The following is a 27,064-nucleotide window of genomic DNA, read 5'->3' on the forward strand; positions in this document are numbered from 1 at the left end:
GATTCCAAACGGCATTCACCAAAAGCAAAGTATCTTGATAGTTAACAACGTTGAATTTGGCATTAGCTGTGTGTGTGTGTGTGTGTGTGTGTGTGTGTGTGTGTGTGTGTGTGAAGAGAGGCCTGCCAAAGCAACCTGGTTTTCCAGATGAAGAGGGACATAGTCTGTACTATAAGGAATACTTCATACCGACTGCGGTTTGTTTTGCTGGACCTTTTGGACTTTGCCCCAAAACAATTGGCATTTTTATATTGTGGATGGAGAGCTGCATTAGCTCACTTTTGTCACACCGCTGGCCTGAGGTGGCCTTAGAAGGGAAAAAGAAACCTTGAATGTTGCAGCATTTGAGGAACTTCAGTAATAGTTGCAAGGTAGATATAAGAAAATAGATATATTAAGAAAAAGTTTAATTATGATAAAAGTGTGTCTTGGCGATAAGTAATATGAAATCGAAATATGGAATAGATGGGAGGTTGGGTCTTTAGTGTTAAGACTGATATATTTGCTAAGAAAATTATGTGTCTATGGTTATATCAATAAAAATCTTTTTTAAAAGGAGGAAAAAAGAAACCATGCACAACATTTAAACCTGGATAGCTCAGTTGGTTAGAGCACGGTGCTGATAACACCAAGGTTGCAGGTTTGATCCCTGTATGGGACAGGGGATTGGACTAGATTATCCTTAGGGGCCCTTCCAATTCTACAATTCTGTTATTCTGTGTGGCTGAAAAGCAATGTCCTAATGTTTTGCATGTGCAAGATTGCCCTTAACATTTAGCATGGCCCCCAGTATTAGGAACTTTGGCAGCCATGCAGCAAAACTTGTAAAGAAATGTTTGGGGCATCTGAGAGTCTCTTTCTCTCTCACAAGCAGAAACTAGGACGGAAAACATTGAAGAGCTGGCAAGAGAAGAAGCGCTGCCTCTGTAGAAATTCAATTTAAGAGAGGGCTAAAAGGTGATACTGGAAGAATGCTCTTTAATCTGAGACATGACTTGAGATCATATGAAAGAGTGGCTGCTGGAAAAGAGCAAAGGCCCAGCATGCTGGTCTCACAGCAGCAGAGGTGTTGGCTATGGGAAGACTGCAAGTAGGAGTTCAGCATAACAGTACTGTTGATGTCCAAGGGACGCGGCTGGTGCTGTGGGTTAAACCTCAGAGCCTAGGACTTGCCGATCAGAAGGTTGGTGGTTTGAATCCCCGCGATGGGGTGAGCTCCCATTTTTCGGTCCCTGCTCCTGCCAACCTAGCAGTTCGAAAGCACGTCAAAGTGCAAGTAGATAAATAGGTACTGCTCTGGCAGGAAGGTAAACTGCGTTTCCGTGCGCTGCTCTGGTTCACCAGAAGCGGCTTAGTCATGTAATCGGGGAGGTAAACCAACTCCTGAATGGTTTAAGTCCAGTCAAAGGCAATTATGGGGTGCAGCTCTTATCTCGCTTCTGGCTGAGCGAGCTGGTGTTTGTCTTCAGACAGCTTTTCTGGGTAATGTGGCCAGCACAACTAAACTGCTTTTGGTGCAATGGAACATTGTGATGGAAGCCAGAGCTCACGGAAACACTGTTTACCTTCCCGCCACAGTGGTACCTATTTATCTAGTAGCGCTGGTGTGATTTCAAACTGCAAGGTTGGCAGGAGCTGGGACGGAGCAACGGGAGCTCACCCCGTCATGTGGATTTGAACTGCCAACATTCTGATTAGCAAGCCTAAGAGCTTCAGTGGTTTAGACCACAGTGCTACCCGAGTCCCTGATACCTCTGTGACTAAGGATCCAGCCCAATGCCTTATTCGCTGTGAAGTAGTATTGTCCATCATGACAGGTCCAGCATTCATGATCATCACAGGGTAGCAATTCCCAAGCGGAGTGTTGGAAATGTAGGGTTGCCATATTTCAAAAAGTGAAAATCTAGACACAAAAGATTGTTGAGCTTAAAAATAAAAATAAAAAGTTTTGGAGCTCTTTTTAATGAATTTTGCTTTTAATGGGTTGCCATACATCCGGATTTTCCCAGACGTTTCAGTGATTTCCTCCCGGATACTGTTTTCGACAGCCAGATCCCGGCCACGTCTGGGAAATTCTGGATGTACAGTATTACAACCCTAGGAAAGCAAACCACTGTACCACGAGAAAATGGTTTCAATGTTTTGAGGAAGTAAGCCAATCAAATAATTTAGCCATAAAGGAGGCTGTGGAGGAGGTCCAAATCCATAACCAATTGTAGCCCCAGATTTGTAGGTTAATAAATATTGTCCTATTTTTTTTAAAAAAGATGTTCCATTTCTCTCCACTTCCCTCCCCCCAAGAGATCTTTGCGCCAAATTTAGTTATCATTTGGTGCTCTGTGGTCTCTCTCTGTTTCATGGAGGGTAAGGCTATGCCCTACCTAAAGTATCAGACACCATATGCCTCTGAATGTTGCTGGGAAATAAAAGTGTGGACATTGCTGCATGTCCTGTTTTCTACGTCTCAAAGGTATTTGGTTGACCACTTTGGGAATAGGCTGTTTGTCCAGAGGAGGCCTTTGGTGTGGAGCTCTTACATTCTTACGTAAATCCACAAGAGAAAATAAACATATTGATATAGAATGAGACCAAATTTGACTGAATAGGAAACAGGTTCTCATTAGACAGAAGCCTCCGAAAGAATCTTTCCAGTGCCTATAAAATACTAGTCCGCTAAATATTTGATATTTTTTCTGAAAGTCAATGGCTCTAAAGGGAGAAATTACTATGACTAATCTGTCTCAGAGTTACTGTTAAAGCTGTATGAACCTTGACACCTAATTGGGATGCAGAAAAATAGTCTAATTTATAAAAGTTTCCATTTTGCATACTAAAATCTGAAGGGATTAAACTGTAGCCCAAATGTTCGTTAATCTTTCTGTTAAAGCGTTGCTGTCTGAAGTGCAGCTGGGTGATTACTAAATTTAAATGAATTTAATATTCAGAATGCATTCTGAAAAGCCATTATGCAAGTTATAACTTTTTCAGCCATCATTCTGAATCAATCAACTTTGCACAGAATGGAAGAAAATGTTTTGTTACTTTTCAAAAGAGAAAAGTTCCTCGTTTTAAAAGAGAAGCTGGGAAGGAGGTGCAATCTTCTGAAACATTATTTTCCATATAAAAGTTGTATTATGTCCATTAGAAGTAATGCTTTAGGCTGAAGATGGAAAGAAAGAGGCAGACACCAGCCTCAGAGTACAAATTGTCCACAGCTTTATTTAATTTCTACAGTCAATAAATGGATTAACATGTAATAAAGAAGAGACGGTAGGAAGGGGCCCTGGATCTCAGACTCAAACGTAATCTCTTAAGACAGGTGTGGAGAACTTTGGGCCTTCCAAATGTCACTAAACTACAACTCCCATCAGCCCCAGCAAGCATGGCTAATAGCCAGAGATGATGAGAGTTGTAGTATACAACCCTGATAGATTTGGTAGGTTACACTTCCTGCCCAGCCTGAAATGGAGGTGAAGCCATAAAGGACAAGTCATGAAGGACAGATAGGCCTCTTCTAAATCATCACCACTACCACTACCACCACCACCACTCAGATCTTGAGGTATGGAGAAAGTAGGTTGTTTCCTTTTCTGATGATGTCAGAACTTGGGGACATCTAATGGAGATGAAGATTCAGTACAAAGAAAAGAAAGTACTACTTTGCACAGTTCATCGCTGGGCAGTGGCATTTGTTCCCATGTGATGGCTGCCATCTTGGATGTCTTTAAAAAGGGATTAGGCAAATTCAAGGAAGATAAGGCCATCATTGGCTTCTAACTCTGATGGATATGTGTCATGGGATACTACTCAATATTGATCCAGAGTAGATTCCAATGTATAGTTAGCAGAGTAAAAACTTAAACGTGTTGCAGGATTCCCAAAAATAGACCAGAGGCAATTAAATTTCACCCAGCAGAGCTTTACTGCTACTGAAGGCAAATGAGCATAATGGTCACAAATCCAGTACATTCAGGATTGGCCCTGTCCATAAGAAATCCAGTTGCAGTAGACTTAACTTAAACTTACAATAACTTATAATAAGTCTAAACCCTTAACTCTAAGCATACTATGTACACAACACCACACCAGAAGGAAAAGAGATGGAAAGAGAAAGTGAAACCCAGGCACCTTCTGGCCTCACTATTATAGTCAGCATGACCTTGACAGATGGAGATAACAGAATCAGTTTAAACCAGCTGTATGAAGCTTCTCTGAAGGAATAACCCAAATATCATGAACCTTCTGCTTGTTTCTTTCACACAGAGGAGCTTCCAGAACCCTCTTGGATTAAGTACAGTAGAATAGGAAAGACCTCTACATATTAGAGCAATACTTTCTGCACTAGGAAATGCAAACTGACAATATATTCCTCCTCCACTGTGAGAATAGGATGCTTGACTAGATGGGCCAGTGGGCCAATCCAACGGGTTCTTCTCATGGGAGACTGGGCAATTTCATTTCAGTAGCTCTCAAGTCACTTGATCTTCTTGTAACAGCCAGAAGGCCCACATCTCACAGGAAGCATCCCCAGGACATATGCCTTGGCTAGAGGTCAGTGCCATCACTTTCTGTCCCATAGCTCTCCCCTCACCACAGGCCTTGCTGTGGATTTAAGGTGAGGTTTGTGTGTTCATGATACCCTTGTGCCATAACAAAAAAATGACTGAAGCATCCAAATTAACCTGTGTGCTTTGTTTTTACTGGTGCATTTACTTCTTTGATAGTTTTGTCACATTTAATTCATACGTTTATTACAACCATTGAAAGAAAACTACACTTGATCTGCAACACAAATAACAGCTGCCATGAACTGGCAGGACAACAGGGAGGAGAAAGAGGATGCTGGCAAAGGGGGCTGCTGGACTGGGGCACACTGGGGCAAGCTGGGGATAGGGAGAGGTTGGTGTAGGGAGTACTCACAGGGTGGGGGAAATTAATGAGCAGACGCTTAGACTTGATTTCATCGGAACTGAGTGAAGACGGCGGCTGCCAGCAGCGAAAAGACCTTTGGATTGATTCAGCAGAAACACCAGCGTGTGAGGAGATGCTGAAAACTTATAGAGGGGAATCAGACATAAAATCCACGCAGAAACACATTGCCTGTTTTAAGTCGCTTGTGGGAACAGCTCAGAGGCTGTGAAAGAAGGAATAACAGGAAGAATTAGAGGAACCATTGGAAGTGACAATGAAAAGCAGTGGAGATATGAGATAATCAGAACCCTCCAAACTTGAAGCATGGGAAGTCCTATAAAATTTTATAATCTGGCAGAATATTTGGATTATTTGATACGTATATGTATAATTTGGAATATTTAATGTGATTTGATTCGGATTGTTAAAGTGGAAAATTTAATAAAAATGATTTTTTTAAAAAAAGAAAGTACTCACAGGGTGACAGGGGAAGGGGCCCAGTGCACAGGAACTAGACCAGCAGGGACCCAGAGACAGAGGGGCCCCTGTCTCCCTGAACACTGCGGGCTCCGAGACATAAGGACCAGCTGGCAGGGTGCTTCAGGAGGCAGAAACAAGCAAGGGTCCACAGCTCAGCTCCATAGCTGGCCAGGTGTGGCTCACTAGCTCTGGGAGGAGAGGTGTGATTTCTTAGCTGGAGGAGGCTTGGAACAGATGAGGTTCACCTGCCTCATCAAACCCAGATGCTGCAATCAGCATGAAAAGTGCAAAAGGGAAGCAGGGCTGAGGTGCTGTGTTTGCATGTTGACGGGCCTCTGCTTGGATACTCCAGGATCTTTGAGGGACTGTGCTTTGGTTTGGACTTTGGACACATGGACGGACCCTGGACTGGGGACTTGATATACCGATTTGCCTCCAGGTAGGCCAGGGGTTTGGGACAATATTGTCGTCAGTGTCGGATTTTGTTGCAGGATGACTTGTGAAGTTCTAGTAATGTGACCCCCACATCCATGGGTTTTAAGTTTCAGGGAACCATGCAGTGTTATGTTCAAGGCTGCAGAAGATGACATGTTGTTGTTGTTTAGTCATTTAGTCGTGTCCGACTCTTCGTGACCCCATGGACCAGAGCACACCGAGCACTCCTGTCTTTGCACTGTCTCCCGCAGTTTGGTCAGACTCATGCTGGTAGCTTCGAGAACACTGTCCAACCACCTCATCCTCTGTCATCTCCTTCGCCTTGTACCCTCCATCTTTCCCAACATCGGGGTCTTTTCCAGGGAGTCTTTTCTTCTCATGAGGTGGCCAAAGTATTGGAGCCTCAGCTTCACGATCTGTCCTTCCAGTGAGCACTCCTAGCTGCTGTTCTCTTTGACCAATCTGGGACATGTACAGTGGTACCTCGGGTTAAGTACTTAATTCATTCCAGAGGTCTGTTCTTAACCTGAAACTGTTCTTAACCTGAAGCACCACTTTAGCTAATGGGGCCTCCTGCTGCTGCTGTGCCGCCGGAGCACGATTTCTGTTCTCATCCTGAAGCAAAGGTCTTAGCCCGAGGTAATATTTCTGGGTAAGTGGAGTCTTTAACCTGAAGCGTATGTAACCCGAGGTACCACTGTATATAGCTGCAGTTCATAGGGTGGAAAAAAACCAAGGCAGCTTGCAAGCAGAGATTTGGAGGAGTGGTAGAAACTCATGATAGGAAAACAGAGGGTTAATGCACCAAGAAGCCTAAAACGTAATGTAGAGGCAAACTGTACTACTTCCCTTATATTGTCCTATTTTGCATCTTTTCTGATGCAAAAAGGATTTAAAATGTGGAGGCTATATTTGGCTGCCAACATTACTCAGTTCAGTCTTCCCAATAAAGTCCCAAATCCCATCTGCTGGTGAAAGAGATCAAGGCAGTAGGGAAATGCTTCATGCTAATTCAGTTGTGTGGTCGTCTTCTCATAACTTCTCTGTAATGCCTGCCAACGTTTTTAAAGCTATATACCAAGAATGAAATCAAGATATGATGTTGTTTGCTCCACATTTCTAGGTAAGTTAATTACTCTAGCTGGTCAGCGATATTGGAGAGGAATGCATAGAACAGCACATACCTTAGATCTGTGTTGAGCTCCTTTGCAGCAAATAGAGGATGGGCGCATCTTCCATTGCTCGCTCCAATTAATTTAGGATTATCCAGGAAAAAATAGAGAAATCTGGAAAACTCTGTAAGCAAATCCAAAATATGAGGTGGAGGAGAATTTGGGGGCTCATGCAGCTTGTCTCAATTTTGAGATGGGCTTTTGTTAACTTCCTGAGGTTTACTTCCAAGCCTGATTTGGAGTAATTTAACCAGCACTTCTCATAGCAAGCAATGTAGTTTTTTGTTTTTATTTCTGTATCGCGGGGGAGGGGTTTGGCTTTGGAGCCTAAATTTGAAATTGTGACCACTGGTGACAGAAATGGCTCAAATATCATTGGTGTTTCAGACAGAACATTGAAATGGTGCTTGCCTGATAAAAATGGAATGGATCACGCCTTAGGTGTGACTTGCCTTTCCCAGTGGTAGAGTTGACTCCAACAGTGGTATGAAGGACTGGAGTCTACCTGGTGCCTCACAAGAGTACAGTGGTACCTCGGGTTACATACGCTTCAGGTTACATATGCTTCAGGTTACAGACTCTGCTAACCCAGAAATAGTATCTCGGGTTAGGAACTTTGCTTCAGGATGAGAACAGAAATCGTGCTCCGGCGGTGCAGCGGCAGCAGGAGGCCCCATTAGCTAAAGTGGTGCTTCAGGTTAAGAACAGTTTCAGGTTAAGAACGGACCTCTGGAACGAATTAAGTACGTAACCAGAGGTACCACTGTATTGCAAAGATTTACTGCTTGTGATTGGCTTAAAGTTTCCTTTGACCATGTAGAAAATTGGCTAAAGGGTTTTGGAAAGGAAGTGCTCCGTGTCTCAAGTATAATGTGTGGAAGTGGTAAAAAACGTAAAGGACCCCTGGATGGTTAGGTCCAGTCAAATTTGATTGTGGGGTGCAGCACTTTACTTTGCTTTTAGGCCGAGGGAGCTGGAGTTTGTTCGCAAACAGCTTTTCTGGGTCTTGTGGTCAGCATGACTAAACTGTTTCAGGCGCAACAGGACACCATGACGAAAACCAGAATGCACGGAAATGCCATTTACTTTCCCACTGCAGTGGTACTGATTTATCTACTTGCACCGGTATGCTTTCTAACTGCTAGGTTGGCAGGAGCTGGGACAGAGCAACGGGAGCTCACCCCGCTGCACGGATTTGAACTCCTGATCTTATGATCAGCAAGCCCAAGAGGCTCAGGGGTTTAGACCCTGCAGTGGATTATTGTGGAAAGCACCAGTGTTTCTTATAGCAAATTCATACCGTGCTGGGAGTAAAATACACATTCACTACCTATTAGGAAGCTGGTGAAGCAGGTTTTCCAGGTGAATGTTTCAAGATGTTTGTACACGTGCATAGTATTATACTTTCCTCATCTGCTGCAGAAAATCAGCTTGACATGGGAGTTTCAGTGGTGCTTAAAGTGTACTATGCCTTTGGAGTAAGGATGAGGAACCTGTGGCCCTCTCAGTATTGTTGGACTACAGTGTCCATCATCCATGGACACTAGCCGAATTGTAATCTGACAAAATCTGAATGGCCACAGGTGCACCTCACTGTTTGCGCCATTGTTCAGAATGCACACTTTTCTAGATCTTTCAGCCATAGTAAAGAAATGTTTCAGTGGGCCAGCTGCAGCCAGGTCATGCAGAACTTCCTTCAGAGTATAGAATGCATTAAATCTCTCTTGAATCTCGAAACTCAGGGGTAACAATTTATGTTTCTTGTCTTGGCAGATTGGAATGATTGTATAAAGCACGGCAGTGGGGCATGTTTGGGAGAGACTGAGGTGAAAGCGAAATATGCTGTCTAATGGCTAAAAAGCAGAAATCTCTCTGTTGGCAGAGGTCTTCATCTTATGTTTCCCTTTGCTGTTTACTGGCACAAGTTTTAAAAACCATCTTCCAGTGCCAGCAGGTTTTCAGAGGGTAGGTTGGGATTTTGCCCGTTGCACATCCAAGCTGTTAAACATAAAGCACAGAACAATTTGTATATGTGTCTTTTTATTTTTTCAAGTAGCTTCTCGGTGAAACACAGATGTTTTATAATGCAGAGAGGGAGAGAACTTGATGATGTGAGCGAAGCATTCTGCAGAATTTCAACGTATCAGCTGCCAGTGTACAGTTTTAACATTGACTGTTAACAGACTCCCCAAGGAAACAGACAGAGAACATAAAGAGCAATAGTACATTAACTTATTAAAGTTACATAGGAAGGAGGGGGGAACTATGCAGTTAACAACAGACTTTTGGTAAAAGAATGTGGAGTATAATGTTGCTTTTGGCTTCATCTGGCTTCATGGTAAATTCTGTAGACACCATTGCACTTTGACCCTAGCTGTAGCCCATTACGGTGTGCTGGTGGTGTTGATTTATGAATCACATTTTATGTGTGTCTCCAGGGCAGTTTACAAACCTATTGTAAAACCGGCTAAAAACTTCACAAATTTTGAATCCACTCCTAAAAGGTTTTTGAGCAACAACATGTGCACAATTGATAAACTAGTTTTTGTTGTTAAAGGTGAACTACACACTCAGAGCAACCCACTATAGAAGTGGTACAAAGGCCATAAAGTGCTTATTATATATTAAATTGCCTTTTGGCTTTAGATCTTGAAACTCTATTGTTGTGTTTTGTGTTTTTCTGCACAAGTGCTATAGAGTTTGCATATTAAAATGGAAAATACTTGTTTTGTCCTAGTTTGGTAGCTTAAAAGCACTTTGCACAAAAGAAGCTCAGAATACAATTTTGTATGTTCGCTGTACTGTTCAATAATATAACAACAACTTCAGGGTGTTGTTGGTGTTCTCTTTTGCATACCACTAGATTAAAGGTAAAGGTAAAGGGACCCCTGACCATTAGGTCCATTTGTGGCCGACTCTGGGGTTGCGGCGCTCATCTCGCTTTATTGGCCGAGGGAGCGAGCGTACAGCTTCCGGGTCATGTGGCCAGCATGACTAAGCCGCTTCTGGCGAACCAGAGCAGCACACGGAAACACTGTTTACCTTCCCGCTGGAGCGGTAGCTATTTATCTACTTGCACTTTTGACGTGCTTTCAAACTGCTAGGTTGGCAGGAGCTGCTCTGGTTTGCCGCAACCCCAGAGCCCGGGGTCCCTTTACCTTTACTAGTTAGAGAGAACGATGGTGCCTTGTACTGCCAGCATATTCTTCGGTGTCAGTCTCCATACCTGAGATGAATCAATGGCCTGTGTTACTTGGAAAATATTATTCAGAGAAAAAAAAGATTTATACTGCACAGCACAATCATTATGCAGTTTTCTGTTATCTTTGCCACCTCAACAGCCCTGATAGGTGAGAAGTTAAACTTGGACCATGAAATCAGATGATACTTGCTATGTCAGGAAGGTTGTGGCCAGTTTTAGACAATTGGCCAATAGGGTTGCAGTATTTATATGAGTCAATCCATTGTTTATGCTGTCTTCTGCTCCTTGGCCACCACCTCACTTCACATGGCTGTCAAAAGGGTAGGCTGATCCCAAGAACAATCTCTCCAAAACACAAACGTGGAAAGAAATGTTAGCTATCTGTGCCATCTTTCTTTGAAGAAACCATTAGCCATTGGCATCTTGTCACCTGAGCCATCGCTTGGATCTTTCTCCCCTCCCTTTTCTTTTTTGCCTTTTTCGAAAGCAGGAAGGAGGAATGAAGCTTGACAGTAACTATGGAAGAAAGGTTTCGTCGTGCTGGAAACCGGTTATCTGCCTCCCCTTAATTTTTTGCCTGCCTCATTCTCAAGCAGCGAGTCAATCCATCTACTATATGAACCTGACCCTTCACTGGGGGAAGTGGGCCATGTCTGAGGTGTACAACCCGCCACTGTTTGAAGAGAACCTTCCTTCAAAGAAGATGGTGGGGGTGTTGGCGATCCCGGCAGGAGAAGCAAAAGATGCCTGTAGTCTGGGCACGGATTTCAATGTGCCACCAAACACAGAGGCCTGGATAGCCTTTATTGCAAGGGGTGGTTGCACTTTCAAAGAGAAAATAAAGGTGGCTGCAGGGAAAGGTGCTACCGGAGTTATCATCTATGACCATTCGTGTCCAGACAAAGAGATTCTCATTTTGACCCACAAGGATGGAGGTGACATAGCTGCAATTATGATCAGCAGCCTGAAAGGAAAACAGATTCTACGTCTGATTCAGGAAGGCATCCGTGTAACTGCAGTCATTGAAGTGGGAACGACCCAGTGCTTCTGGAAGATCTATTTGTGTGCTTACTCTCTCATCCTGACTCTGGTTGCCTATTTAGTATTATGCTGCACTCCCGGGCAGATGGTGGTAAGACATGAAGAAAGGGGTGTCCAGGGAACAAAGGCAGAGCTCCGCAAAGCTGTTCATTTGCTAGCGCTGCGCAGGTTGAAAAAGGGCGAAATGGATCTAGCGGACGAGACCTGTGTGGTGTGCTTGGAGACGTACAAGCCGAGAGAGGTGTTGCGTGTTTTGACCTGCAGGCACGTCTTCCACAAAAGGTGCATTGACCGCTGGTTGCTAAAGCGTGGCATTTGCCCTATTTGCAACCATGCCATTATCCAAAGGAACTGAGGAGGATGGAGTCGCTTGCACCTCGCGTGGCTTCCAGAAGCATATATAAAAGTATTCTTCTCACTAGACAGATGAAGAACGAATATTTGTCAGAGGAAGGTGATTTGCATCTGAGGCTTTTGGCAGTTGTAATCGGTAATTAAAGCCCTAAGCGCATGATCAGCAGCTCTTAAATCTGAAACTTTTCTTTCACAGAATAATCCCTTCAGCGATAGACTTCTGGGGTGTGTCAGCTCTTGTGTAAGATCAACAGTTTATGAGTGAAGCCTCCTAGCTCAGGAAGCATTTCATATATCTGTTCAAAGTGTTTTATTTTCTCCAGAGACTCAGAAACCCATAAGCACAAAATTGGTTTATTTTGTCACCTGAAAAGCCTCTGAAGTTGAAACAATATTTCAGCTGCATTTTTAGCAACAGAGATTCAACAAGGAGGGGGGGATATATATATCAGTTTTGTGTCACGGCTGCATTGAGAGGCTCTTTTCAGATTATTTTTGAACCACTGGGCTTTTCTTTTAGTGCAAACCTCTGTTGCACCAAATCCAGTGCCACCAGCGTGAAATCATGTTTCCGTGTAATGTTCATGCATGGGAAGATTGCTTTGCAACCAGTGGTTTTACTCATGGGCAACACAATGGGATGTGTGATTGAGGAAACAGAGGGGGGGCTACAATAGATGGGAAAATGTTTTTAAAACCAGTGAAAAATGTCCGCAAATTCTTGCACTTTCTGTGTCAGAAGAGGAAGCCTTATGGCATTTACCACTTCTTTCTAAGGAATGTTTAAGTGCTTGAGTGCTACAGCTGGGATATGTTCTGTCTACAGTGGTACCTTGGGTTAAGTACTTAATTCGTTCTGGAGGTCCGTTCTTAACCTGAAACTGTTCTTAAGCTGAAGCACCACTTTAGCTAATGGGGCCTCCTGCTGCCGCCGTGCCGCCGGAGCACGATTTCTGTTCTCATCCTGAAGCAAAGTTCTTAACCCGAGGTACTATTTCTGGGTTAGCGGAGTCTGTAACCTGAAGTGTATGTAACCTGAAGCGTATGTAACCTGAGGTACCACTGTACTAAGCAAAACCCTTCTAGAAAGTTCTGTTAGTCTGGGCACATGTGTGCAGGGTCAGATCTACTATGAAACCAGGGCTTCTAATCCCAGAGGGGTCCCAGAAGCAACTTTTAGTCCACATTGCTTAAAGAAGTTGGGTCTAGTACAGGGTTTCTCCAGCAGTTTTTTGGAGTACAATTCCCATCATCTCCAACCACTGGTCCTGCTAGCTAGGGATGATGGGAGTTGTAGTCCAAATTTGGAGACCCCAAAATTTGGGAAACCTTGGCCTAGTAGATCCAATTTGAGTTGCACAACTCAAATTGCTTCATTTTTCATTGCATATATTTCAGCAATCTCAAAATTTGAAAGTCAGCAGCAACCCGACTGAAGAAGATAACAGTGGTTAACCTAGAACTTGTTGCGAAGGGGCTCCCATAACAGTTGAAGCTCTAGGACCTTCAAAATGTGGGTCCACCACTGTGTGTGTCCGCAGTGATGTAGCAGGGTCAGGAAGAGTGCTCAACCAACAGGTTGCCCGTGGTTTTTTGGCAGAACTGCGTTCTACAGGTCCCTCATAAATGCAGTTTCAAAGGATGAAAACCTGGTATAGGTGTAGTGCAAGAAAAATGTGATTTCCCAGCAACAAATCATTCATTGGTGGAAAGATGTCTGTGTTGGGATACTGCCAGGGAGATATGGCCCATCATGGCTCTTTACTTGAGCCGTGAGTCTTTTTCACTTCAGAGACTCCTTATCTTGGCTACTCATAAATCTTGAGGCCTGCTTGGCTCGACTCCCAGGCTAATTAGCCAGCCGGAGTTCAAAGACTCTTCCGCGGCATCAGAAAAGCCTTATTTGCTTTCGCTTTTCCCACATACCTCAACGCAGTCCTTCGCAGCCTTACTCTCCTGTAAGTGCCGTGAATCTGGGCCCATAACTTGTTGTTGGGATACTACCAGGGAGATATGGCCCATCATGGCCCCCACGTCGCCTCCGGACGTTCCATCGGTCTCCCGTAGATACAGTATCAGCAATTAGCGACATGAGCTCCAGAAAATAGCTTGCCACATTCCAGAACTGATGCACGCTCTATCAGCAGAATTCGTACAGCGAAAGATGCACCCAGGAGAGCATTATTTAGAAGTTTATTCAGCGTTGGTCAGAACAAAGAAAAAAATATGACTGCCTGCTTGCGTATTCAGGCACACAGAGAGAGACGAAAGCATAGACACAACAGAAACATCCTGTGAACAGGAAATATGCAGACTCTGTGACTCACAAAGCCTGCTCCCTTTTAAGGTGGAACGGAAATAGCCTAACAGTCTGCACTATGTATATAACTCTGGTAGAATTGTAATATGGAAGGGGGAAAACCCTATAGGAAATGTCTATTTCTTGATCGCCAGGGGAAGCAATGTTCACTGACTCTGCCCTCTGTACTGCATGCTTGACACTGTCTTCCATGCATTGGATGGGGAAAGTCTGGTGAAGGGAATTCTGTGTAGGCACCCTGTGTGATTTAGAACCCACACTGAACAAGGTCTTAAATCCTCTGGGGAGGCTATATGCCTAACACTGCTTCTCCACCTCAGCCCTCCCATCCCCTGCCACACTGTGTAATGTGGCAATGGGCATTTGACAGGGTGGGCGCCAGCAAAAACAACCTTCCTTGTTCTTCCATCCCTCCCTCATGTTGTTGGAATTACAAGAGGAGGAATGTCCAGATAGGACTACCATTCAAGTGCCGATCCATAATGCAGATCTCTGTTATTTTGTCAATGGCTTGCTTGTTTTCTTGTTTCTTAACAAAAAACAATTGGTGGTATGGACTATGGCAATGTGCTCTACATGGGGCTACCTTTGAAGGTGACCTGGAAACTACAACAAATCCAGAAGACGGCAGCTAGACTGGCGACTGGGAGTGGCCGCCAAGACCATATAACACTGGTCCTGAAATACCTACGTTGGCTCCCAGTACATTTCCAAGCACAATTCAAAGTGTTGGTGCTGACCTTTAAAGCCCTAAATGGTCTTGGCCCAGGATACCTGAAGGAGCGTCTCCACCCCCATCATTCTGCCCAGACACTGAGGTCCAGCTCTGAGGGGCTTCTGGCTGTTGCCTTACTGCGAGAAGTGAAGTTACAGGGAACCAGGCAGAGGGCCTTCTCGGTAGTGGCGCCCGCCCTATGGAACACCCTCCCATCAGATGTCAAAGAAATAAACAACTATCTGACTTTTAGAAGACATCTGAAGGCAGCCCTATATGTTTGATTGCTTTTTTGTTGTTATTATTAATATTCTCTTGGGAGCCGCCCAGAGTAGCTGGGGAAACCCAGCCAGATGGGTGGGGTGTAAATAATAAAATTTATTTATTTATTTTATTTATGCATGCCTTTTTCCATGTGTGATTTTCAGGGTTGTGTTTTACCTAGTATCTCATAGTATATTTTGCTTTCAATGGTGCTTGCATAGGAAGTGCCAGATACTTTCCAATTTTTATTCCTAGATGGTACAGAGATCCACCAGAGGCCTTTAGCAATTTCCCATTCTTTAGCTCACCCCACAGCCTTGATTCCCACTTGGAATATCCCAGTTTGTAGACCTGAATGTACACAAGTCAGGGTTTATGAAGGCAGAAAGAGATAAATGGACCAAATAATTGGCTGCAGCTTACATGTGGAGATCCTGGTTCTTTGAAAGCAGAATTCCTTATTAGAAGTGAAATGGGGAGCTCTAGTTTAATGTTGGTTAATTTGCTGGGATTATGAGGAAAGGACCATGATGTTCATTCTTGGCTTCATAAACCACACTTTGAATGGCAGAATTTACATCAGAACTGAGCCTGTAACTTTTCAGGAAATTTTATACTGCCAGAAAACTTCATGGAAGAACTATAAAGGGATTATTATTTCACTGTTTACCTTCTCACAGTAGTTACAATAGACTCAAAGCTCCCTGTGAATCACACCAATGTTGTTGACTGTGGGCTGTGTACACACCATACAATTAAAGCACATGACTTCTGCAAAGAATCTTGGGAAATGTAGTTAAGAGTGCTGGGAATTATAGCTCTGTGAGGGGTAAACTTAGTTTTCAGAATTCTTTGGGAGATGCAGTGTCCTTTACAATCACTTCTTTTTTTTAATCAGTCCCATTTAAAAATTAACGAGACTTCAATATTATTCCCAGGCTGTTGGAAAATTGGAAGAGAGAGCTTTGACTCTGTTTTACAATAATCACGGCATAGGCTCTTTCTCTAAATCAGGGGTCAGCAAACTTTTTCAGCAGGTGGCCGGTCCACTGTCCCTCAGACCTTGTGCGGGGCCGGACCATATTTTGAAAAAAAAATAATGATTGCATTTCTATGCCCCACAAATAACCCAGAGATGCATTTTAAATAAAAGCACACATTCTACTCATGCAAAAACACGCTGATTCCCGGACCGTTCGCTGGCCGGATTTAGAAGGTGATTGGGCCAGATCCAGCCCCCGGGCCTTAGTTTGCCTAACCGTGCTCTAAATTGTCAAAGTAGAATAGAAACCACCACCTCACCCAATATTTTAAAGGAGCAGGTATAAACAAAAGTGGCATAGCTGGTGGTATTGATGCTCAGGTCAAGAATATCAGAGGAAAAGAGAGAAAGAATAGGATTTGCCATCTTGCCATTATGTAGTCTGTATAAAAAGTACACAGCATAAAATGAAATGGTTGGTGGTTTCAATGATCCCATACATGGACCATCAACTTGATTTTGTGGACACAATGCAAACCAAACATCTGTATTTGCTAGAAAAAAGGATACCTGATCTTTCTAATTCTCTGACCAGTAAAGGCATACGCCCCCAAAAACACCAGCAGACATCTCAAGGGAGGAAGCCTTCCCCCTCCCCAAATGAAAACATCTCTGTAGGGAGCTCTACCTATTTCATACTTCAAGAATTTGGTGTGTACAGTATTTCTTTTTCTTGTGGACCTGAAATTTCTTTGTTCTTCTCTCTCCCTCTCTTCCCCCCTCCTCCCTTTAAAATATGAGTAAGCTAAGGAAGGAGTGGTCATTTGAGGCAGTTCTGATGTCACAATGGCTACAGCTCTCTTCCTGATGACAGACGTGCATGTTGTGATCTATGGTGGTGGTTCTGTGTCTTACTGGTATGGAGTTAAGGGGAGTGGGGGTTGAAATTCTACATATACATGTTTGTGAGGTTTAGAGTCTGTGGTGGCTTTCTTGTCAATGGGATTTTTGATCTTTCTACAAATATGGAAAGACATCTTTGTTCATCATGCTGCCTTGGCTGTTTGACCATGTGAGTCATCGCTTGGATTTTTATTTTTGCCGCTTGCGAAAGAAAAATGAAACTTCTCAACAATGGTGGAATAAATGTTTCCTCTTTCTGGAAGATGGCTTTCAGCCTCCCCCTAATATTTGGTGTGCCTCGCTCTCAAGCTGCAAGTTGCTCTGTTGGCTATATTAATCTAACCCTTGACAGTGAGAAGTGGGCCATATCAGTAGCACAAAATCCAGCTTCCTTTGAGGAGGACCTCCCTTCAAAGAAGATGGTAGGGCTGTTGGTGAAGTTAAAGATGCCCACAGAAGCTAAAGGTGCCTACATAATGGGAGCTAAGTTCAGTATACCACCAGACACTGAGTCCTGGATAGCCTTTGTTGCAAGAGGAGGTGAGGCTTCTGAAGGCAGAAGGAAGGCACCGGTAGGAGAAGGTGCCACAGGTGTTGTTATTTATGACCATTTGCATCCAGACAGAGAGATTCTCATTTTGACTTGCGACGATGCCTGCGATATTGCCACCATCATGATTAGCAGCCTGAAAGGAAACCCAATTTTGCAGTTGATTAAGGAAGGTATCCAGGTCACCGCGGTAATCGAAGTGGGAGCTATGCAGTGCTTCTACAAGATCTACCTGTGTTTGTTCTTCCTCCTTTTGGCATTTGTTGCCTGCGCAGCGTTGTGCTGCACTCCGGGGCAGACTGGGGCAAGACACGAAGAGAGGAGTGTCAGGGCAGCAAAGGCGGAACTCCGCAAAGCTGTAGATTTGCTTGAGCTGCGCAGGTTGAAAAGGAACGAAACGGATCTAGCAGGAGAGACCTGTGTGGTGTGCTTGGAGACATACAAGCCGAGAGAGGTAGTGCGTATTTTAACCTGCCGGCACATCTTCCACAAAAGGTGCATTGACCGCTGGTTGCTAAAGCGTGGCATTTGCCCTATTTGCAACCATGCCGTTATCCAAAGGAACTGAGAGGGACGAAATTGCTTGTATCTCGTGAGGCTTCCAACAGTGCTTGTAACTTTCAGAAAGCATGTATAAAAGTATTCTCCTCACTAAACAGGTGAAGAACTGATATTTATTGGGGGGAATGATTTGCCTTTGAGGCTACTGGTAGCTGGGACCGTTAATTAAAATCTTAAGTGTATGTTCAGCAGCTCACAGATCCAAAATTATTTTTTTTCACAGAAGGATATATTCAGCAATCGGCTTCTGAGTTGGCTGTGCTCATGTGTGAGAACAACAGTCTTGAGTGAAGCCTCCTAGTTCAGGAAGTATTTCATATATCCTTGCAAAGTATTTTATTTTCTCCAGAGACTCTGTTCAATTAAATCCATAAGCACGAGATCAATCATCGCACACTAGTTCAGGTTGCTTGCTGAAAGCATTTTTGCTTTACTCCTTCCAAGGAGGACAAAACTAAAGAGGTGAATGCCATTTCTCTGTTGAGGTACATATGCATCTACTTTTTAATTTCTGAAAAATAATGCTAGGCAAAAATGTGTTTGGGAGGAAAGCTCCATGGTTAATCCCAGATACCTGGCTTTAGCCCAAGAGTGCATGAGCCTTTGCCTCATCTTCCCTAGAGTGTGTTGGCAGGGAGTGAAGAGGAGGAATCAAAAACATATGGCTCCTCCTCTTCACTTTTTGTTGTGCTGAAGTCTCTATCCATATGCTCAACTTACAATGCCAATGGAGGGTTAGCATCACCTCCATATGAGAAGCACATTTAATGTTATTTCTCTTTTTAACTATATTTGATAGCCCTAGTAGCAGCAGTCAGTCAAATACATATTATGGTCAACCAGCCACTAAAAAGATCATGTAAAAAAATACATCATTGTAGCCTTTGAGGAACAAAAATAGCAAGGGGGTCTATTAAACCAGTTACTGAATAGGTGACAAAATATCTGAACATCTCTTAGAGCTGCTATGATGGTTAGCTCTTTTAACTATCCCTGCAGCCCTAACAGACATTCAGATATTTTGCCACCTATTTAGTAATGATTTTATTGGACCCCTCAAACAAGATATTCAGAAGGGCCTCTAAGGAAATTAATATTATTATTATTAGTAGTAGTAGTAGTAATATCCCACTTTTTCCTCCAGACACAGACTCAAGGCAGCACACGGATAAAGCAGAAACTGCTAAAACCATGGACAAAGCCATCATTAAAAGCAACTGAAGACTAATAGAATTAAAATAATATATATGATACCTATTTTAAAAATACAGATAATTAGAATAAAAGCCCTACAGCACCAGCCCTTTCTTTAAAAAACAACAGTCTGTTCCCCCAAAGCTTATTGGAAGAAGCAAGTCTTCACCTGCTGGCGGAAGAACAACAAGGAGGGAGCCAATCTTAACTTCTCTGAGAAGGGTGTTCCAAAGTCTGGGAGCAGCTACCAAGAAGGCCCTCTTCCACCAAGCATGACAGGGAGGGTGGCGAGACTGAGAGATGGGCCTCCCATTAAGATCTCAGAGCCCAGGCAGGTTTGTATGAGGGAATACAATCATTCAGATAGCTTGGACCCAAGCTATATAGGGCTTTATAGGTCATAACCCGCACTTTGAATTGTGCCCAGAAACAGACTGGCAGCCAGAGGAATAATTGTAGCAAGGGAGTTCTTATATGCTCCTTATAACCAGCCCCAGTCACGGTCTTGCTGGAATTCATAAAAATAGATAGAACAATACCTCCAGCCCAATACCTACAGAAATCTTTGGCGGTACATTAACAGCAAAAGTATAACTTTTCAAAAGTCAGTGGGGCAGGGGAGCTAAGATTTTATTTGGTGCCCCCAAAAATGACAGCGAAGGTGCCAGGCGGACCTCACTGGAAAGCGTTCCACAGATGGAAAGAACTATGGCTGAAAGGGTCCCTTTATTCTCTGAGCCTCAGGGAAAGGCCATGGATGAAGATCTAAGGGTCTGAGTAGGTTCATATAAGGAGAGAGATGCCAGAAGATATTGGGGTCCTGAGCCATTAAGACCTTCATATGTCAAAACCTTAAGAGTGAAAACTGGTGGCATTTTCACACCTTGCCAGTTAGCATGTTAATCTAACAACAGACACAGAGTTGGGGGTCATTTTTTTGCAGCTCTCTAACAGAGAGAGCCTGAACCTGACAGTGGAATATTGCATAAAGTGCACCAGCGAAAAACAGTTGTGTGTGTTGCTATCTGCTCAGCTAAGCTATAACGATACAGCATCACATACCTTCAGACTTCCCTTAGATGCCAAACCCTCCAGTAAAAGTTACCCAGAAGGTTGTGAACATTGATTTACACACTATGCAATACTTTAGTTGTACATCTGGATTCTGTGTGGTGGGGGGAGTGGATAATAAAAGCATAAGGTAGAAGGTAAAGGAGCCCTAGACAGTTAAGTCCAGTCAAAGGTGACTATGGGGTTGTTGCGCTCATCTTGCTTTCAGGGTGAGGGAGTCAGTGTTTATCCAAAGACAGCTTTCCGGGTCATGTGGCCAGCATGACTAAACCGCTTCTGGCTCAATGGAACACCGTGACAGAAACCAGACCACACGGAAATGCTGTTTACCTTCCCACCCCAGTGGTGCCTATTTATCTACTTGCACTGGCATGCTTTCAAACTGCTAGGTTGGCAGGAGCTGGGACAGAGCAACAGGAGCTCACCCCATTGTGGGCATCCGAACCGCCGACCTGATCGGCAAGCCCAAGAGGCTCAGTAGTTAAACTACAGTGCCACCTGCATCCAAAAGCATATTTGGGTGCTGAGCCAGTAAGATTTTATATAGACCACGTCCTAAGTCAGTGCTAATTGGCAGAGTTGTCCACGATGTCATAATTTCATTACGTAACAATGAGCTACTTCACCGGAGGAAAAGCCATCCTGATTTTTGCTTGATGCCACCTGCCATAAAGCTTTGCCAAGTATCTAAGCCTGGACAGTCTGCTGAGGTCGCTTCTCTGCAATTTTGGGGGGATAGGTTTTTAATATCTCTCTGCTAGCAGCGACTCGGCTTTGGCATGCTGGCGACTTTTGTCTGGTCCTGCATTATTGATTCAGCAGCTATATTGCAGGTGTCAACATGAGCATGTCCGGGACTGCCGTTGGAAGAGGAAGGGCAACATCTCTTTGTTACCTGCACCTTGGGCTCCTCCTCGCCCTCTGTATGCACAGCTCAGGAGCTGACGCCTTTTGGGTTGCCAATCTTAACATATCGTTCCTAGTAGCAAATCGGACTTTGTGGGAGATTTTGGAAAACGGAGTGTTTGCGAGAGCCTCTCCTTTGAAGAAGGTGTCTGGGGTTGTGGTGCCTCCGGAGGGTCTGCATCAAAATGCCTGTAGCTCTTTAACACATTTTAAGAAGCCAGCGAATGGGGACAGTTGGCTAGCTCTCATCATGAGGGGACGGTGTTCATTTGCAAAGCAAATCATGGTGGCTGCAGAAAAGGGAGCTGCCGGTGTGATCATCTATAATTATCCAGGTACAGGCAATGCTATCTTTCCCATGCATAACTTTGGGGCGGAAGATATTGTCTCAGTTATGATCAGCAACCTGAAAGGCATAGATCTTTTGCATTTGGCTCAGAATGGCATCCAAGTGAGGGTGACCATTGATGTTGGAAAGCACCATTACCCATGGATAACCCATTACATGGGTACCATTTTTGTTTTTGCCTCCCTCGCTGTGGCATATTGCACCTGCTACTCTGCCGCAAGGCTGCGGAGATCAAGGAACCCGGTCCAGAGATGGCCGCAGGAACTTGATATCGGTAAGGCCATGAATGATCTTGAGCTTCGCACATTGAAGAAGGACGACAAGGAAGTTGGGTCAAGTGGAGAGAGTTGTGCGGTGTGTTTGGAAATGTACAAACCGAAAGACATAACCCGTGTCTTGCACTGCAGACATCTTTTCCACAAAGCCTGTGTTGATCCTTGGCTTCTGAATCACCAGACGTGTCCTGTTTGTAAATGGGACATGATCCGAATGGTGGAAAGCATTGCAACGGAAGCAGAGTCATTGGGTAGGCAAAGGCCAAATGAAGTTTCTCCCATGATCAGTTCTCCTAAGCAATAGGACTGTCGTGAGTTCATGAAGGAATGCAACAAACGCTCATTCTGGAGACAAGCAACTTTTTCCATGCTTGATTGTCTCATTCCTAAAAATCAAGCGTAAGCATATGTGAAATAAAAAGCTTTGCTTCTACCTCTGTGCAGATCTTATTGTCTGTTGGCTCAACAAGAATAGAAATTGCTTTAGGTTCATGAGTTTCTCCCAGGTTGTAGGCATTAAATTCATTTTGGGTTGTGTCTCCCCCCTTTTTTTTCTTTTTAAAAAAGCAAAATCGAAACATGTTTTCAAAATTGTAAACTGAATCTTTTTGAGTTTTACAACATACAGCTGCAGTAGCACAAATAACTTTCCCTAAAGAGGACTCTTGTATGTAACTTATTAACAATTAAACTTCAAAGGTGATGCTTTTTCCTTTTTAACTCTTTTTGTATGGATGGTGGCAAAGAGCAATGGAAACTAGAGATGGACGAATCTAGTGTCTTTGATCTATCACACTTTCACACATGCTTTTCCATAATTCTTTTTTTAAAAAGGTTTTTTATTAATAATTTCAACATAACAAAATACCAAAACATATCATATTCATTATTTTCCCCCTTTTTTCCCACCTCCCCTTCAAACCCTCCCTCCCTCCCCCCGAGACTTCCCTCAGTTCCTCTCTCTGATTTCTCAACACACGTTATTCTCTGCATATTATAAATTGTATAAATCCTTATATTATCTATCTACCATGTTATCAATCAATAAATTTGTGTATGTTTATTCAAAACCTGCTAAGGAGTCCAGTTCATTTTGTTGTCTTTTTAAGTAATTTGTAAAAAGTTCCTATTCTTCTTTTAAGTCACAGTTCTCCTTGTCTCGCAGTTTGTAGGTCAGTTTAGCCAATTCTGCATAGTTTATCAATTTCTCTTGCTACTATTCCTTTGTCGGGGTTTCCTCATTCTTCCATCCTTGTGCTATCAAGACTCTTGCTGCTGTTGTAGCATACATAAATAAATTCCTTGTTTTCTTTGGCTTTTCCATAATTCTGTTCCATCTTTTTCTATACTAATCCGCAGATTGGATACACACACACACACACACACACACACACACCCTCAAATCTATTTAACTCCTTACCTGATAAAATATTTTTGAAGCTCCTATTATGGAAACATCTCAAGGTTGTTTATAATAACACCCGTTTAAAATACAATAACATCAATAAAACCCAGCAGCACTGTCAGTCAATACAAAATGTACCTAAAAAAATTACCAGTAACTGGTGTCAATAACCAGCAAAGGGCCTTAGTAATGAGTACTCTTTTCACCATGCATCAAAATGGCTTCTTCATCAGCACATGCATTATTTCTGGACAGAGACTATTCTATCTAAATCATCACACCACAACAGAAAATGACATTTTTCTGGTTACTGCAAGATGTGCTTCTGCCCTCTGCAACACAACCAGGAGGAACTTCAGTAGATGCCAGTCATATTGTTTGTTACATTTCTATCCCAGATTTCTTTCATGGTGGAACTCAAGGTGCTAGTTATGAGTTTTCAGGTAGTCTCTGTTGGGACACCGACTGAGCCCAGAGCCTCATAGATTTATCAAGGTGGTTCATTCCATTGTTATTCTCTTCAGACCATGGCCAGACACCTATAATCTTACCCTGCTAGGAGTTGAATAATATCTCTCATCCCAGTGTCCTTGGTTTAATAAACAGCTAGCAGGTCACACACAATACATAGCCTGGGTTCCTCTATGGATGGTCTTAAGTTTTGCCATGGAGCAATGCCCTTAATTCAGTGTTTTATGTCAGTACTGAAATTTTTATTGAACATTTAAATCTTGACAATTTTACTGATTTTTTTTCCTTAGTGATTTTAACTTAGTGATTGTATAATGCTTTCCTGTTCTGAGCTGCCTTGCCTGCTCTTGACTCGGAAACGTGGCATAAAAATCGTTCTTAAAGAAGAAAAATTATTTAAATAAATAAATTGGAGGGAAACGTAGCCGTCTGTTTTTTAAAAGACCCTCACTCACTTTGCAAGCCTTGCAACAGACAGAGATGCCAACTTTGACCTTTAATCAACAGCAGCAACGCACTAATAAGCGGCCTCAAGAGTGCAATTCATGTCATGACATTATGTTTGCTGACTGGGAACAGTTATGGACCACCGGTATTAAATTTACGGCATGTAATGCCATAAGAGAAAATATTATGAAAATGATTTATAGGTGGTACATGACCCCAGTCAAGCTTGCGAAGATTTATCATTTGCCCAATAGTAAATGTTGGAAATGTAATGAGACTGAAGGTACTTTCTTTCACCTCTGGTGGACCTGCCCAAAGATTAAAGCCTTTTGGGAAATGATCTATAATGAAATTAAGAAGGTACTTAAATGTACTTTTCATAAGAAACCAGAGGCATTTCTCTTGGGCATGGTCGGCCAGTTGGTGTCAAGGAAGGACAAGACCTTTTTTATGTACGCCACTACAGCAGCAAGGATTCTTCTAGCAAAGTATTGGAAGACACAAGAACTACCCACATTGGAAGAATGGCAGACGAAAGTGATTGACTTTATGGGACTGGCAGAAATGACTGGCAGAATCCGTGACCAAGAGAAAGAGACGGTGGAGGAAGACTGGAAGAAATTTAAAGCATATCTTAAGAACTGTTACAAAATTGAGGAGTGCTAAAATGTCAAGGGGAAGGAAGATGTAGAATTACAGCTGAAATTGTTTGATGATTTAAGGTGAAACTGAGAAAGAGAATAAGTTTAAATTTGATTGGCAAAAAGGGTTGCTGAAAAAATGTAAAATAAGGATGCAAAAAGGGTGAGGTATGGGGAAGTCCGAGAAAAGAGGTTTATGAAAAAGTGCTTAAGAAATTATATTTGTGTGTTTGTTTGTTTTTTCTTTTTCTTTTTGATGTTTGTATGTTGTTGTTGTCTGGTCTTAAAATTTGGAAAATTAATAAAAAATTATTTAAAAAAATGAGTGCAATTCATGTCAAGTAATACGATTTAACTAATAATGTGTATTAAGTGCCCTCTGACATTATATATCACCTGACCTTAAGGCAAGGGCTGAGTGGGCATATATTAAATATAAAGGCCCCCAAACCTTTAGGAAGTCTATTGGTAAGTATTTTAAGTTTCTTGGAAACAAATTCAGATTTCAGGGTAGCTGTTCTATAGAAGATCAGTTCTGGGGACGAATGGAATATATGATAGCGGAACGAGAACTTGTACTAGAATTTGATTGTAGCAATCTGGCTTTGAAGAGAGACTATGGGTTTTATGCACATTACAGAGACGCAGATTGCCCTTATTATCCTCCATTTTTGCATGCTGAGCTTAATACCACTCTTTTTTGGGAGGGGGGGGTTAGATATCTTTGTAAATGAAAATGGGATATCCTCTATCTGCTGATAGCTGACATCCCACTCTGCTTCTATCCATTTCTGCAGCTAATGAAGGAGATTATTACCTACAGAAGCTCATATACAGCACCTAATTTAAAGTGCTACTCTGCTCTTCCACTGAACAGATAGGCTTGTTACTAGGGCTGCAGAAAATATTTTTGCAGTTCAGTTTTGGGAGATAAAAGTAGCCCTGGGGGAGCTCAGCAGGAAAAACTTCCCCAGCCAATATTGATGTGGAAAAGTTCTTCCCGTACCTCACAACCCGCAAAGCCCTCTTAATTGCCATGCAGTTTTTGCACGGTATTTTTCTTTCCTATTTCTGCTTCTTTCTTCTTCCTGGATTACTCACCTGGGTGATCATATTATGAATTGGATTGGATCCCATTGTGAACAGGAGCGATGCCGTGATACTGCTGCATAACCAGCTAGATTTGGCTCTCTGGGTTTAGTCAAAGGCAAACAGTAATTTGAAAATGAAAGCATTGCTCTCTCCCTCTTCTGGAAGAAAGCCAACCATTTTTCGTACGGCAGATGGTGTGATAAACTGCAGATTGTTGACATGTTAGAAAAAGTCACTTGTGACATCAGGGTGACCAAAGGACGAGCAAAAGGAAATGCTTTTTATGCAACTTGGCATGTTTTTATTTTATGTACCTCAGGGCCTGGAGCGCATAGATGCTTACCAGCCTCATACATCTCTCTTCAGCTGGCTTAACCGCTTTTCTTTCAATAAGGGACATACTAGGGTGGACAGTGGGGCAGTTTGGGGAGGGACTGCCACTCTCCTTTGAATACCTATGAAGGAAAACAAGTTAACTGCATTTTGTGTTATGTTGCTTTCTCTTCAACTGCGGGTTGCATAGTTACTTTATAGGAAAGGAATCATGATTCTGAAATTAAAAGACAATGAGAGCATTACTTCCTTAACTGGTCATCTGGCTAATATGGGGTCACATGGCAAATGGAATGACATCACAACTCTAGTCAAGTAGATTTTGGAGACATGACGCTTTTGCTGAGAGCAAGCAAAACCAATTGTAGTGCAAAGGAATAGATGGAAATTGTTGCAGGTGTTGTATTATTAAAGGGATGTTGAGCCTTTGGCACTGCTTAAAGTATTCACAAGATACACTGAATAATTTTAACACAGCCCCCTTAAGCACCTGAATTACAGTGTTGGTATTTGGAGTGAAAATCTGGCTGGTTTTAAGTGATAGGAATTGGGTGGAATTTTTAGCGAGACGTTAAAGCTGATCCTTCAAAGGTATATTGGAGCATTAGAATGAGGTGCTCACTGCAGCGTCCATTGAAATAAACACAATTTCGAAATGATCTGCGGACTGGGCTGAGCTATCTGGCAAATTCTGTAGAAAGGGAGCTTCGTTCAATCTTTGCAAAGTATTATTTGACCTAACTTTTCTCACTTTGGCAAGGAGGGCTGTAACAGGGACGAAGTAGTACAGTGTCTATTGCATTTGCGAGATGCCTTTGGGCTAAATTTTCTTTTAGTGCTCCTAAATGTACTCTCCATGCCTCATGGGAGGGACATATACATGTGGAAGAGAACAGCTCATGCAACTGGAGCTTGGCTAGTTGTATTCCTTGCGACAGACCCTATAGCCAAGTTTCTTTTCCATATAAATGGCAGGTTTTAGCAATGGCT

The 27,064-nt window shown here is 42.9% G+C and overlaps 2 protein-coding genes across 14 annotated transcripts in view; both read left to right on the forward strand.

Moving 5' to 3' along the window:
* CADPS2 (calcium dependent secretion activator 2) overlaps positions 1–27,064 on the forward strand; it is a 349,563-nt gene that overhangs the window by 92,247 nt on the left and 230,252 nt on the right. The window lies entirely within an intron of this gene.
* On the forward strand, positions 20,793–22,118 carry RNF148 (ring finger protein 148). The gene has a single exon (XM_081928866.1). It carries the CDS (start codon positions 20,997–20,999, stop codon positions 21,987–21,989), a length of 993 nt encoding a protein of 330 aa, XP_081784992.1. The 5' UTR covers positions 20,793–20,996; the 3' UTR covers positions 21,990–22,118.

Source organism: Podarcis melisellensis, assembly GCF_964234715.1.
Source record: "Podarcis melisellensis genome assembly, chromosome: 10".
In the NCBI taxonomy this organism is placed as follows: domain Eukaryota; kingdom Metazoa; phylum Chordata; class Lepidosauria; order Squamata; family Lacertidae; genus Podarcis; species Podarcis melisellensis.

Excerpts from the sequence above, each read along its gene's own strand:
- RNF148 (XM_081928866.1), top strand. The coding sequence starts at position 20,997 with ATGAGCATGTCCGGGACTGCCGTTGGAAGAGGAAGGGCAACATCTCTT.